Genomic DNA, 14,664 nt, shown 5'->3' on the forward strand with positions numbered 1-14,664 from the left:
CTTACATTTCATCCAGCACATTAATATATGCATAATAATTACTCAGTAGCGACTTGTATTAATGGCTGAGCAGGCATTGATTGTAGTCTAATTCTAATTTAAAACCAAACCAAAAAGACTTCCAGAAACTGAAACCAGTATGTATAGTCCCAGATTAAACTTAAGAAACTCTGGATGTCCTAGAGAAAGGTATGTTGTTTTGAGTGGGAAAATGGAAGTAGAGATATTTTGGCAAAGGAAATTCAGACAGCGGTCTGTGAATGAAATCTGTTTAGCTTATTTGTGATAGATATGTGGTCTATGGCTCTATCACTGTCATTTTGTATATGAAATACATGCCATTTTGAGCTTTTACTAATAGAAATGAGTACATATAAAATTAATAGTTGACATTTGTGATAAAGCATTTGATTACAGAGTTATAACTGTTGTTGATTTCTTTCTTTTTAAACACCCAGCTACCTCTCACCACTGCATGAATGGACATTTGAAAGTGCCGTCGTAAAATGCTTGCAAGCATGGAGACCTCATCGATGCTGTCCTCCTTGAATGATGACTGCAAATCTGACAACTACATTGAACCTCATTACAAGGAATGGTATCGAGTAGCCATCGATACACTGATTGAACATGGGTTAGAAGCGTACCAAGAATTTCTTGCCAAAGAACGAGTTTCAGACTTTCTAGCTGAAGAAGAAGTTAATTATATTTTGAAAAATGTCCAGAAGGTTGCACAGAATACAGCGCATGGTACTGATAACTCCTGCGATGATACCTCATCATCAGGGACTTACTGGCCTATTGAGTCTGATGTGGAAGCTCCGAATCTTGACCTGGGTTGGCCATATGTGATGCCTGGAATCTTAGGGGGTACCCATATAGAACTCCTCTTTCATCCACCAAGAGCACACCTACTTACAATAAAGGAAACTATTCGGAAGATGATAAAGGAAGCAAGAAAGGTAATAACATTTCTATTTTGAAAATTAAAAATTTGCAATAAGTGGAAAAGTACAGCGAGTAGTATAACAGATATACATGTTAGTAAAAAAGATCTCTGTATGTGTCAGCATGCCTATTTTCATGAAATATACTTATGGATATATGGGAAGGCTGTTAATTCCCATTGTTTGCATTTATCTGAGTGGGTGGCAGTAGGTCCCCGGGAAAAGTGGAGATTTCCTTCTCTTTATTACATACCCAAGAAACCCATCTTGAAAGGCTAAGAAGTATGGACTGGGAATAAGATGACTAGACACTTTCCTAAGTTTAAAGCAATTATTTTTTCTTCTTAATCTCTGAAAGGAAATATGAGTATCTTCAGGGATCTGGTAAAATTTTGTCTTTTCTCAACAGGCCAAAGTAATAATTCTTGCTGTGGATATAATTTACACTATTAAATAAATGTTCATTTTACTTGTTTCCTAAGTTGTATGGAAGCAGTATAAAATTAACATGATAAAGTAAAAATCTGAAGTAAGGTCTTAAAGTACTTAGGCGTTAGTTATAGGGCGTTAGTGCTCTGTATCTGAAATTGATAGTGGTGTATAAACCTCACAGATCTATTTTAGAGCTTAGGTGAAATTATAGAAATGTTATCAATCATTTAGTAAAAGTTATTGGGGATTTTTAAATTTATATGCTCAGGTCCATGGTAGGCATTCTGGAAAATACAACAGAATTTCCCAAGTTCAACTTAGAGTTTTAAAATATGTGATTTTTAACTATTAATTGTCTGTTTTTTAGTTACAGGAGTTATCTGATATAGAAGTTCAGGAAATCTATATGGTATATAAAGTGGACTTCATGATGCACACATATATGACATTGCTTTCTTCCACATCAGTAAGACAAACAAATGCTTTAAAAAGCATGTTTTTATGAAGTACAGATATATCAGACCCTTGAACTTTGTAGTAACATGGTCATTTACAAGACAAAAATCCTAACTAAAATCCTAACAATCATCTACTGGAGAAACAGTGTTCTGAGGCTAGTGTTGAATGCAGCCATTGTGAAAGTAAGGTGATTTTCCCCAAACCTTTTAGACTGCAATGATCTGATATTTTAGCTCTAATTTCATTAGCAGGATATTGTTGAAGGAAGTACTGCTCTATTCCAGTTTTTTAAAAAAATTATGGTGCAGCAGGTAGAGCCACTGCTTGGAACTCCCACATTTCTTATTGGAGTGCCTGGTTCAAGTCCTGTATACTCTGCTTCTGATTCAGCTTTACACTGGTGGGTATAGTGGGAAGAAAAAGATGATGGCTCAATTACTTGAATTCCTGCCACCCATATGAGAGAACTGGATGAAGTTCCAGGGCTCCTAACTTCGATCTGGTCCAGCATTTGGGGAAGGAACCAATAGATGGAAGACCTTTCCCTCCCTCTCTCTCTTGCTCTTGCCCTGGCTATTTCTGCCTTTCAAATAAAAACAAATAAATAAACATTTAGAAAGGTGCAAAGTTAGATACAGAATCAGGAACACAGTAGGCAACTAAACTTACTGAATGAGCTGAACTGTCAGTTCAGGATTTGAACTGAATATTCAAATTTTCTGAATATGAGTATTCAAAAAAATTGAGTATTCAACTTTTCTAAATTTCAGTCCTCCAAAAGCTCAATAGAATTTTCTGAAATGAGCATTTGAAATTATACTATCCTGTTCTCTGAGCAATTTTAATGCTGTATAAAACAACAAAACAAAATTCAAGAATATGTATGAGTCCTTGTAAAGGCAACAAATATATTAACATTTTGCTAATTTCTGGTTGGGGACTTAGTATGCTGTTGGATACGGTGTTAAAGGAAAATTTAAAAATGCATTTGTGAAGATTAGGGTTGCTATTGTGGTGACTCAATAGTTACATAATCATCAGCCTACACCATAGCTAGATTGCATTTCTATGATACAAAATAGATATAATTCAGGAGATATCATAAATTTGGGGCCTGACACTCGCTGGCAACTGAACATTAATTTTATCCCTTGGTGTATTTTTCTTCCTAATATGACAGCTAGGTATCTAATGAGACAAAGTAATATACTCTTCCTGGTCATTGTTGGCTGGAAACTCCCACCTAAATTAACATTCTGAGGAAATTAAAGTCCAAACTATAAAACAATATTATGTCCTGTTTCCCCTCCATAAAATCAAAGTGGTATACAGTAAGAAATACAGTTTTTCCCTTATGCAAGTTGAACTCAAACAGAGTGTTATTTGATCTTATAAAACTGAGTGAATTACAGTTGAGTATAAATCATAGCAGATAACTTTGTTGCCGTTATTTCGAAACCATTGGGAGTGTTCTAAGTTTTACCCAGGTGCAATAAGTATTGACATCAAATTGGCTATATGTGCATGAAATGTGTATTTAATAAATATTTTGTAAGTTTCTTCATATGTCAGTGTATCTAAAGATTTTTGCAAGATTCAGGAAAAAGCTTATTGACTTCATTTTAAAAAATAGAATTATTTATCCTGTAATTGGCCAAGGTCCTGTGAAAAGTTTTAAAAGAATAAGAGCAAATGTTATGAAATAAAAGCCTGTCAGAACACATTGCATTTTAAAGATTAAGTGTAGTTTTCACAACTATCATTTTCTCAAAAGCTAAGTCACTTTCTTATTCTGCACAGTCAGTAGAAGCCTATTCGTCATCAGGATAAACTTTCTGTTTTATAAAGTGTTTTAGAGGCTAAACCCTCTTAATTGGTAACTCAGTGAATTGTCATGGTATTTAAAGGGAGTGATCTCTTTTACCATAAAATGTTTGGTAATGGATCTTTTAGTGGATAACATAAAGTTTCTTGTCTCCAAATTTCTCAGGGACATGCTTTTGGTAATCAACATTGTAAAACTTTGTGCAGATATGAAGCCAAACAGGCAGGGCTAGGAACCAGAAAAGCAGGACCCAGAAGGTTTCTCATAAGTGAATTTAAATCTAGTTCACTGTTCTGTTTGCAAATTAGATACAGTACTTAGGAAAATAAATGCCATATTATTGAAAAAAATCATAAATTAATGAAAAGAATCTAAACACAATCTGCTTGGAGTTCCACGTATTTAGTCTGATCATAATACCAAGCTAACCTTGGAGTCCCTTGAGAAAAGAATTTAAAATGATACTATATCACATCTGTCTTTCCTATAAAATTTTGAAATATTTTTAACTTTACTATTACATGCTTTTGTTTATAGTTTAAGTTATAAAATCTCTGAGTCATTTTGCTTTGTTAGGCAGAATAAGATTTTTATAGTATTTTAAAAATCTAGATTTTTCTTTGCATTTTTGTTTGAGAATTTTTCTTTGGTAAAATCCAATTTTAGATTATACTTTTCGTAAGCCCTAAAGGGACATATTTTAATTTACTGGCTCTTTTTCTAACCTCTTCTGTTTTTCACTATGTAGTTGACATAATTACATCTGGGTCAAGTTTGTAAAGTGTGATAGTATCTGACAAGACTTTTCCCAGGTAATTATTTGTCTCTCAACAAGTGTTCCCAAGATGATATATGTGTATTTTCCTAATTACTGTGGACTCCTCTTATGAAAATATCTCCTTTAATTACTTAAAAAAAACCTTACATTTCATTAAAATAACTTTGTTTTAACCACGCAGAGGTACACAAAGTTATAAATTCTGAAGATCTTCAATATGTACATGTTTAACCAGAACATTGTTTGCATCTCTGTTTCCTAATTCTAGGCTAGCTTCTTTTGTGAGATGTGAATCTCACTCTTGCAAAATATGGAATCAAGAAGACACATAAGCAAAAATCTATTGAGAATTAGGGCAGAGTAATTCCTATACCACATCACCACGTTCAGGTCTTGGTTCCTCCCTGAGTCATTATTTCTGGGTGTGTCTGTTATGCCTCAGGAGTTGTTAGTAATGCAGAAAAATATTAACTACTAGTTTGCCCCATGTATGTAAAAGGAGAAGGTGAACAAATGATGGGAATGCTAATATTATAAAAGTGATATTGAATTAGGGACTTGGACACCAGGACTCCACATTAACTAGTTGTGGTATTGAACAAATCATTGCTCTTCCCTGGGTGTCTTCATTTACTAGTGAAAGACATGAAGGAAAGATTATAAATATAGATCTTAATGCAGACATCCGATACTGTGTAAGAACTCAAGATTCTTTAATATGTTATGCTCCTTGATGAATTAATTCATGGCATGAATGATTTTATATTGTTTTATTATATTGACACATTGAATTGTGTAAGTTTCATCTGCATCATGGTGCAGCCATGTTCTGCTCAGATAAGTGACATTCACCAGTGGTCTCCTGAAAGTACATGGGAAATGTGTACTGTGTAAAAGTTATGAATGGATTCCAAAAATGCTTGCACCAAAATGTTGTAAGTCCATTTTCCACACACTTTGTGAGGTACTCTGTGGTGTGTTAACCAGTGCCTTTATTAGACAAGGATCATCTCTTTCCTAATCATCCAATTTTTATTAAGAATTTCATGTCTATACTGTCTCTTCCAAATTCCATCATGAGTGGTTTCACTCTTTCAATTTGAATCAAAATTAGTTTCTTGCTGAAGCAAAAAAATAAAAAAGCAAAAATATTAAAAAATACAAGTAATGTATGAGGCCTTCAAACATATTGTACACAGAATCATCAGTAACTTAAATGTTTTGCATGTTGTGCCAGGCAGTATATTATCAAGTAATATTTAAAGATCATTTATGACTTTTAATGTTAACAAATTTTCAAATTTGTTTAAAATTCAAAATTAAATTTAATATGTTAAAAATTGGCAAATTAGAATTTAGGTTTATAAAAGTTACTTACACATGACAGTAAACTTATCAGACATTCCCTTGGCAATACTGTCCTGTGTATCTATTAAGAGTGGGAAAGAGTCCGACGCCTCGGCTCAGTAGGCTAATCCTCTGCCTGTGGCGCCAGCACACAGAGTTCTAGTCCCAGTCGGGGCGCCGGATTCTATCTTGGTTGCCCCTCTTTCAGTCCAGCTCTCTGCTATGGCCCAGGAGTGCAGAGGAGGATGGCCCAGGTACTTGGGCCCTGCATGGGAGACCAGGAGGAAGTCTCTGGCTCTTGGCTTCAGATCAGCGTGGTGCGCCGACCGCAGTGTGCCAGCCGCGGCGGCCATTGGAGGGTGAACCAACGGTAAAGGAAGACCTTTCTCTCTGTCTCTCTCTCTCACTGTCCACTCTGCCTGTCCAAAAAAAAAAAAAAAAAAAAAAAATTGTGGGAAAGAAGCAATTTAAAAAATGAGTTATTTTGGGGTGCATATGATTTATCTGGTTAAGGAACATGTCTTACAACCATTTACCCTACTTCATTGCTACTATTTATTGCTCCTAAATTCTCTTCCTGCCAAAGTAGGCTGAGAAACAATTCTTGTAGAGGCTGTATATGATGTGTATAATCCTTCTATTGAACTTTGGGAGCATATTGCTTATTATAGAGCAAATATAGTATTTTGAGATCCCTGAAGGTTTATCCATATAAATTATGGATATATATTCATATATAATGTATAAATAATCATTTATATTTAACTCATTTTCTTTCCTGTTCACAGGATTAAGTAAAAGCTAAACACTTATTTAATTACTTATTGATATGTGTAATATTTTTCTAAGACACAGCTTTAGTAGTTTGTTGGAATGGCAAAGCTAATTTTCATCATAAAACATTATAAAATACTGAGTTTTCTAATGGCCAAATAAAATCAATATTTCACGTGGATAGAATTTAGCACTTTTACAAACACAGATATTGCTATGGCTAAGCCAGAAAAATAACTCAACATTGAAGGGGCAGGTAGTATCCTAACAGGGAATGAAAGGCACATGGGCTAAGAGAGAACTTGACCCTACTGTAAGCATACTTATTTAACGTAATATATAAATAGCTAACTTGGCATCTTAAGATGTATTACTTCTCTTTACCTGTCTGGCCTCTCAATGGGATGTGAAAAGTAACAGATGTTTTCTATGGGAGCAATCTTCTTTGAGATCATGAGACTGTGTATCAGACTGGCATTTTGTATTTAAAGGACTCTGCCTGTTCTTTCATATTGATAGATTTATTACATGATATATGTGTTTATATCAATATCAGTGTCTTTTAACTGGTTATTCACAAACTAACTTGAATAAATATTTGGCTTCAGGGCTTGAACTGGCATCCAGTTTTGAATATGCATCTACATGATGTCATCTAGTAACTTTAGCAGGTAATATTTATTAAGCATTTATGTATCAGGCACTGTGTTAAGCACTTTATGAGCATTACTTTAAATTAACTTTCACAGCATCTCTTTGGAATGTGCACTTTCATCCACCACATTTTACTGGAGAATCTGCTTCTTTGTGATAAGTCTAATTCATTCAGCAGAGTATACTAAAATGATCCTTGCTGGAAACTATTCATCAATGGAGCTGTTAGAAGACCTGGTTGAAAGGATCTAGAGTGGATAATATTTGTTGGAGATGTGGGAGCAGTGGTTTCTAAGCAGACCAGATAGAAGAGCATCATGGGGTTGTTATTAAAAGTAAGAAGTAACTCATCTAGAATGGACAGAAGTTAGAAGTTGATGAGGTGTGACACATCAATGAAGACCTAGTTAGGAGGTAATGAAAGGAAACTGGTTCTCTTGATTCAACTATAGGAGAAATTTAAAGAGGGAATAAGAGGATAGTCACATGATGAAGTTAACCTTTGGGCTCCACTGGATCCAGCTATAAAAGAGATCGGTCAGTCTTTGGCCAGCACAACAAGTTAGGAATATGCCAGCCCTTTCACTCATGTAGCAAATATTTATCTAGTGCTTTCTATATAGTGGGTACTATTCTAAGTTCTGGGAATATTAAGAGAGTGAAATGCCAAAGAATCTCTGCCTGCCTTTAAATAAAGCTCACATACAAATGAGGAGAGGTAAATAATAAGCATAAAAATGAAGAGTGCTATGGAAAAATAATGAAACACAAACATACTTGAATAAGGAGAATTGGGAGTGATGGTGGTGTAGTTTGCAGTTTTAAATATGGTGTTCACAGTAGGCCTTAAGGAACTGACTGCGAAAAAAAATCAAGAAAAGAGAGAATGAAGTATTTATTTATTTTTGCACTGAACAGACCAGACATAGGGGAAGCTTTTGGGTAGGCACAAGGCTCTTTTTTTGTTAGAGGAATGACAAAGTGGCCAATTGCTAGAGCCAACAGAACAAAGGAGGTAGGGGCACAGGAGTAGATGAACTCAGTAGGGTAACATGGAGGCCAGACCTTGTGGTTTCTAATGAAAAATTATAAGGAACTTGGGTTGTGTTCCTTGTAAATTGGGAATCCACTGGAGAATTTTGAGCAAAAGAGAAGCATGGTCAATTTCAGTGGTTCTGTATGTTTAAAGAATACCTATGGCTGCAGTATTAACAGTAGGGGGATAATTTAGCAAATATAAGATGCTATTAAATTATTAGATTTTGATGTGTTTTGAATATAATATAATATAGGCTATGAAATAAGCTGAAAAATACAAGACTACTGAGAATTTTTAGCCTGAGCAATTAGAATGATGACATTGTCATTTGAAGTTGGCATCAGACAGTTGGATCAGGAAGGAGGGACAGAGACCCAGTTACAGAGGCATTTAGGTTGTCACTTTCACTACAGCCTTGAGGCCATTGATTCACAGACCTAGCCATGGAGACCAAGGCTGCAGAGTAGAGTACAGAGTTAGGGTTCACATTGGAACAATGGTCCTGATCCCATGGGACAGAGTTGGAAGATACTTGGAGAAGATTTACATGCAAAGCAATGGGCAGGTGAAGAGTGGGAAATTGGAACTGGACTGATTGGACCCTGACCTAGAACCTAGTAAAACTGTAAACTATGTACCCTGCTGAGAAGCTGAACACAACATCACTTTTGCAAGCAAACTTTACAGGCAATTATTAAATAATTCTTCTAATGTTGGGTCACGTGAGTGAAAGACATACAGTAAAAAACTGAACAGGTATCACATAGGTGGTTACATTTTTAACAGGACAGTTGATGAATACTTTTCAAGAAGCAGAAGTTATGTCATAGAGATCTTGGCATTTTCTGACCACAGGGAATGTGGAAGAAGTCTACTGAGGTGGGGAGTAAGGCAAAGGCTGTTCAAAGAGGTAGATTGAGGACAGACTGTGGAGGTCTTTTTATCCAGCTTCGTGGAACTGGCCAGTGAGAAGTCATGAAATGGTTTTGATTAAGACAATGAGCTTTGATAGTCATATTTTGTTTTGATTAGTTAAATTGCAGAGAAAATGTGAAAACAATGTAAAAGGCACTGGAATAATAATTAACAAAAGCTGGAGTCAACTAAAGTTCACTTGAAGACTTAATGCCTTCTTGAAGGGAGATAGCTTCAAGTTACTGCAAGACCAAGGGAAAACATAACTACTTAATCCTATATCATAAGAAGGTCCTTGTTTTGGGGGCATTATACCTATTTTAATGTGTTTCAATTATCTGATTTTAAATTGATAAAGTTTAGTTCTATATCTGTAGGCTCAAGTGTGTGTGTGTGTGCACGTATTGTAGTTTCATTTGATACATGTTTATTGAGTGCTTGCTACATGGTAAGCACTCTGTTAAATCATCAAAATGGAAAAAAGAAACATTTCTAATGCTTACAGTCTAATACTTGAAAGACATGTAAAAGATGCATGGGTACTATATAATTAAAATTCTGTAGAAATGTAGGTATTATCTGCATACCCTATGTTTTATAAAAGGTCTGGATTTTCTTTTTAGTCTTTAAGTATCAGAAGCTGAAAGATACACATTCTCAAATTTCAAAGTAGAAAAATTATGGTACAGTTAAATACCTACAAAATTATTATTAGCAAACTTTCTAGTTAATCCAATTTACCAGCCCACAAATTGTATATATTAAAGGTCTATTATGAGAAATATAGGAAAAGGTAAAGGAAATAAAATTTAATCGTAATCTCTGAGTAGGAATAATCACTGTTGCTAATACTGGAAATGTTCTTCCCTGCCATAAATAAATGGATAAATAATATATGCTCACAAGTTTGTGTATATCTATGCATTTCAATACCTCAAATAGATTTCTGAATTACAGTGCTAATATGTGATATATTTGAGACTATATTACATATGTCATAAAATCCTACTGCCTTTTTTCATTTATAGTTTGTTTCATAACAAAGTAATTGATTTCCTCTACTGAAATGTGATGACCAAAAAGTGCGGGGGAAGTGGTGGGAGGTATCTTGTCTGTAAAAATTTAAAACAATAATGAGAATGACTAGGAGGAAGTCTGCTTTTTATTACAGCATATGCTGGAAATTGTAAACAGAATCCGTGATAATATACTCCTCCTTATCACTGCAACCTCCACCCATTGGTTACTCATCCCCACTCCTTCCTACACAAGTGCTGGAATGATGACAGCCTCATGGTAATATTCCTTTAGAAATGAAGAAAATTTTGAAACTGTTGTCACATAATTACTAGGCATTAAATAATTAGTTGCCTCTCAAAGCTTTAAAGTAGAAAAATACAGCAACTCTCCATTTTCTTTCATAAACCAAAATTTTCCTTTGGGATGTATTAATTTCTTATTAATAATCACATCTTAATCCCCCCAGGAATTAGAATACAGAGGATATATTTTTAAACAAGTAAAGGAATGTGAAAGGCAAATCATTGCTATTTGGCTGAATATCAATATAATATGTGCTATTAAAAAATCCATATTCATGAAAAAAATCAATCTTTATCATAGTGGTCATATTTAAGTCTGCTGAAATTTTGGAGCAATTACTGAAAAAGAAATAAAGAAAAAAGAATGTGAGATTTATGACCTCATAGTCTTTTTACAAATAGGCAGAGAGAAATTGTCAAAGTCCAAAAGTCCACAGTTACCCAACTGCTTGGTAACCATAGGAACTGATGGTATACATGTGTCTCAACTTGTATTCTAAGGCTCTATTATCTCTATTATACCATGTGGCTTCACTAGTGTGAACAAGAAATAAATTCTTGATTATATTAACAATATCTAGTGTTTAGTGAGTGCTACATACCTGGCAATATAGTAGACACGTTTTATGAATTAACACATTTACCTTCACAACAGTACTCTAAGGTAGGTACCTTTATTGCCCTCTTTCAATGGTGAAGAACGAAAATATTAAATAACTTATTTAGGTTTTAGAAGACGGAGACAGGAGGTCTGGTATTTGAGCTCTGGTAGTGGGCTCAGACAGAGCCTGGGTTTTAAACCATTATGATGCTTTTCTCTGATAGACCACTCCAGGCTGGCACCATGCAGTCCAACTGAATTCTCACAACAGTGCTACAATTCAGGTTCTACTACAGTTGGTTCCTGATTGTCTACCAGATAGACTCATGAGCATGACCTATACAAGGCTTTTCATTCTGAGAGTCCTTATCTTTGGGATTTCTTTTCTTCCACCTTCTACTCATTTGCACTCTAGTACTACCAAATTGCCATTCTTTGGGCTGTTCATGGCTGAAGGTATTCCTTCATGCTCCTTGGAGCATCCTTTGTCATCTTTTTACCTCTCATTTGTCTTTTGAAATCCATGGCTAAGCTTCATTCAATTCCCTTTTGAGAATTCCATCATTCGTCCTCCATAGTATTGTCACCTTTACACTTTATTTTGTTTTTAGATGATAATATATTCTCCATTCTATTTTAAGACCAGATATTCTTTAGTTTCCTTTTTTGATGGGTTATTTGTCTTTTTAAGTTGATTTGCAAGGTGGGTATTTGGCACAGTGGTTAAAATGCCTTTTGTAATGCCTGTATCCCATATTAGTTAACTTGGTTCCAGTTCTGCTTCTCTTTCTGCATCCAGCTTCCTACTAATGAGCACTGTTGGAGGCAGTAGTTATGGCTCAGGTATTTGGGTTCATTTAAAAGGCATCTTCCCCTTTTTATTTAGTTATGTTTCACTTCTTTCTGTAATATAGTATCATTTTGCATAGAGGCTTATGTATCATTTGTTTTATTTGTTTCTAATTATTTTATATTTTGGATATTATTGGAAATGCTATTTTATTTTGGTTTTTCTTTCTGTTTTGTTAATTTATATAAATATCATGTATTTTTGTAGATTGCCTTGATTCTATTGACTAGATAAATTAATTTATTCCAATAATTTTATGTGGATTATTTTGGAATTTTCTAGATATATCATAATCTATAGATAGATAGATAGATAGATAGATAATCATAATCTATATATTGTCTTTTCCAACCCATGTAACTTTTATCTTTTCATTACCATCATACATTGACTAGATGTTCCATTATAATGTTGAATGTAATATTAAATGTAAACAATTCCTTGCTATAGAGTTTTTAAAATAAATTGTCATATAAAGGAAATTCTGTTCCTATTTTAATACTTTTTAATTATTCTATCTATATAAATATAGATGAGGACCAGTGTTGTAGTGTATTGGATTAAGCCATCGGTTGCAACATTGACGTCCTATATTGTAATGCAGGTTCAAGTCTCAGCTTTTCCACTTCTGATCCAGCCAGCTGCTAATGAACCTGAGAAAGGAGTGGATGATGGTTCAAGTACTTGAGCCCCTGCCACCCTTGTGGGAGTCATACATAGAGATCTATGCTCCTGGATTTGGCCTGGCTCAGCCTTGTCCATTGTGGGCATTTGAGGGGGGAAGATGGAAAATCTCTCTTTCCCTCTCAAGTAAATATGTTAAAATAGTCTACATTTATTAATATTTTATACCTTTTATATTTATATTGAAGCAAAAATACTGGCTTATAATTTTTATTTCTTGTACTTGTCAGTTTTATTACGGTTATTTTGCCTTCATCGAGTAAAAATTTTTAAAACATTATTCTCTCTGGAAGAATTTGCCTATGTTTAATGTTATATCTACCAAGTTCCTGGAAAGATTTGCCAATAAAGTCAGTTGGGCTTGAAATATTCTCTTGCTCTCTCTCTCTCTCTTTTAAAGATTCTGTATTTATTTGAAGGCAGAGTGACAGAGAGGGAGATCTTGTCTCTTGGTTCCTTCCAGGTGGCAAGTTTACCCTCTATTCCATGGCACCAGCCCCAAATTTATTATTAAACTCACCTATTCAGTTCTTAATGGTTGTGTTTTTCAGTTTTAAGATTCCCATTAGTTTATATATTGAATTCTATGTTGAAATTTTCCTTCTTGGCATCTATTTTTTTGAATGCCTCAATAAAAAGAATGCTTATTTCAAAGCTTGTTTCTGACACCATCCAATGTTTGGATCACACAAAGGCATGTTTCTAGTGTTCTACTGTTTTCTGGTGGTTTTTGGTTATTTGGTTCTGTCCGCTCATGTGCCTAGAAAGTTTCTATTGAAAGCACTGTGGCTCAATAGGCTAATCCTCCGCCTTACGGCGCCAGCACACCGGGTTCTAGTCCAGGTTGGGGCGCTGGATTCTGTCCCGGTTGCCCCTCTTCCAGGCCAGCTCTCTGCTGTGGCCAGGGAGTGCAGTGGAGGATGGCCCAAGTGCTTGGGCCCTGCACCCCATGGGAGACCAGGAGAAGCACCTGGCTCCTGCCTTCGGATCAGTGCGGTGTGCCGGCTGCAGCGCGCCGGCTGTGGCGGCCGTTGGAGGGTGAACCAAAGGCAAAAGGAAGACCTTTCTCTCTGTCTGTCTGTCTGTCTCTCTCTTTCACTGTCCACTCTGCCTGTCAAAAAAAAAAAAAAAAAAAAAAAAAAAAAAAAAGCTGTTACGGGATTTAGTTTCCTTGGATTGGCAGTTATTCCAGGCACGATCTGAGATTTTACGTGGCTGAGATTTAGTCCTTGAATAGTAATCTGTACTTAGTTTTTGCTTACTCTTAGTGTCATCCAAGTGAGGTCTCATTTAAAAACCTAATGTCTTCATATGGCCCCTCTTTCTCAGAAGAATGTGAACTTTAGTTGTTTTTTTTTTTTTTAATCTTCCTGGTGTAATTATCATAAGCTTTCATAAGCTTTTCCTGCTCTTAAAAACTTCCTTCTTTTTGGTTTCTCATCATTTTTGCAGTTTATGATTTGGAAAATGTCTTCAGGGCCCTGGTGTGGACCTTGTGCCAGTCTGTTGTGATCCCGTTTGCTCCATGATCCAAGGTCTTCAAGTCCTTTCTGCTTTGCCAGTACTAAATGCTGGATTGTTGTTCTCTTCCTTCTACAGAGATCGATGGAAACTTTTTAATACAGCTTCAGATTTGCCCTCCAGTGAAAAAGGATCAGAAAAAAAAGTTGAGCTTACCTAAATGATGCTCCTTATCTGTCATTTTGGCCCCACAGTTTAATACGAGCTAGCGTAGTCTGAAGCAGGAGTTACTTTCATTTTAGCTTGAATGAATTAGTATAATAAAATATTATGAAAGTGCATGTGGATTTAAGAAAGAATATGTATACCTTAGAAATGTATGAAAAAAGTTTAAAATACAAAAAATGATAAGCTGTCACTATCTTAATCTTTGGAAAAATGCTTACATTTATTTTAAGTACTAAAATATAGATATTCCTCATTCAGCAGATCAGTTAAGAACTGTTTATATCTCACTCTTATTCTGAGAATTTCTAAAATTCTTAGGGCAAAAAAAAAAATCCTGCATTTTATTTT

The 14,664-nt window shown here is 35.0% G+C and overlaps 1 protein-coding gene across 1 annotated transcript in view; it reads left to right on the top strand.

Moving 5' to 3' along the window:
* Positions 1 to 14,664, top strand: part of FAM83B (family with sequence similarity 83 member B) — a 90,989-nt gene that overhangs the window by 20,339 nt on the left and 55,986 nt on the right. Inside the window, exon 2 of the mRNA XM_062187554.1 lies at positions 459 to 962. Within this exon, the coding sequence (XP_062043538.1) occupies positions 507 to 962 (456 nt within the window). The 5' untranslated portion in view covers positions 459 to 506. The remainder of the gene's footprint in view (positions 1 to 458; positions 963 to 14,664) is intronic.

The sequence above is a fragment of the Lepus europaeus genome, chromosome 3 (genome assembly GCF_033115175.1).
Source record: "Lepus europaeus isolate LE1 chromosome 3, mLepTim1.pri, whole genome shotgun sequence".
NCBI lineage: Eukaryota > Metazoa > Chordata > Mammalia > Lagomorpha > Leporidae > Lepus > Lepus europaeus.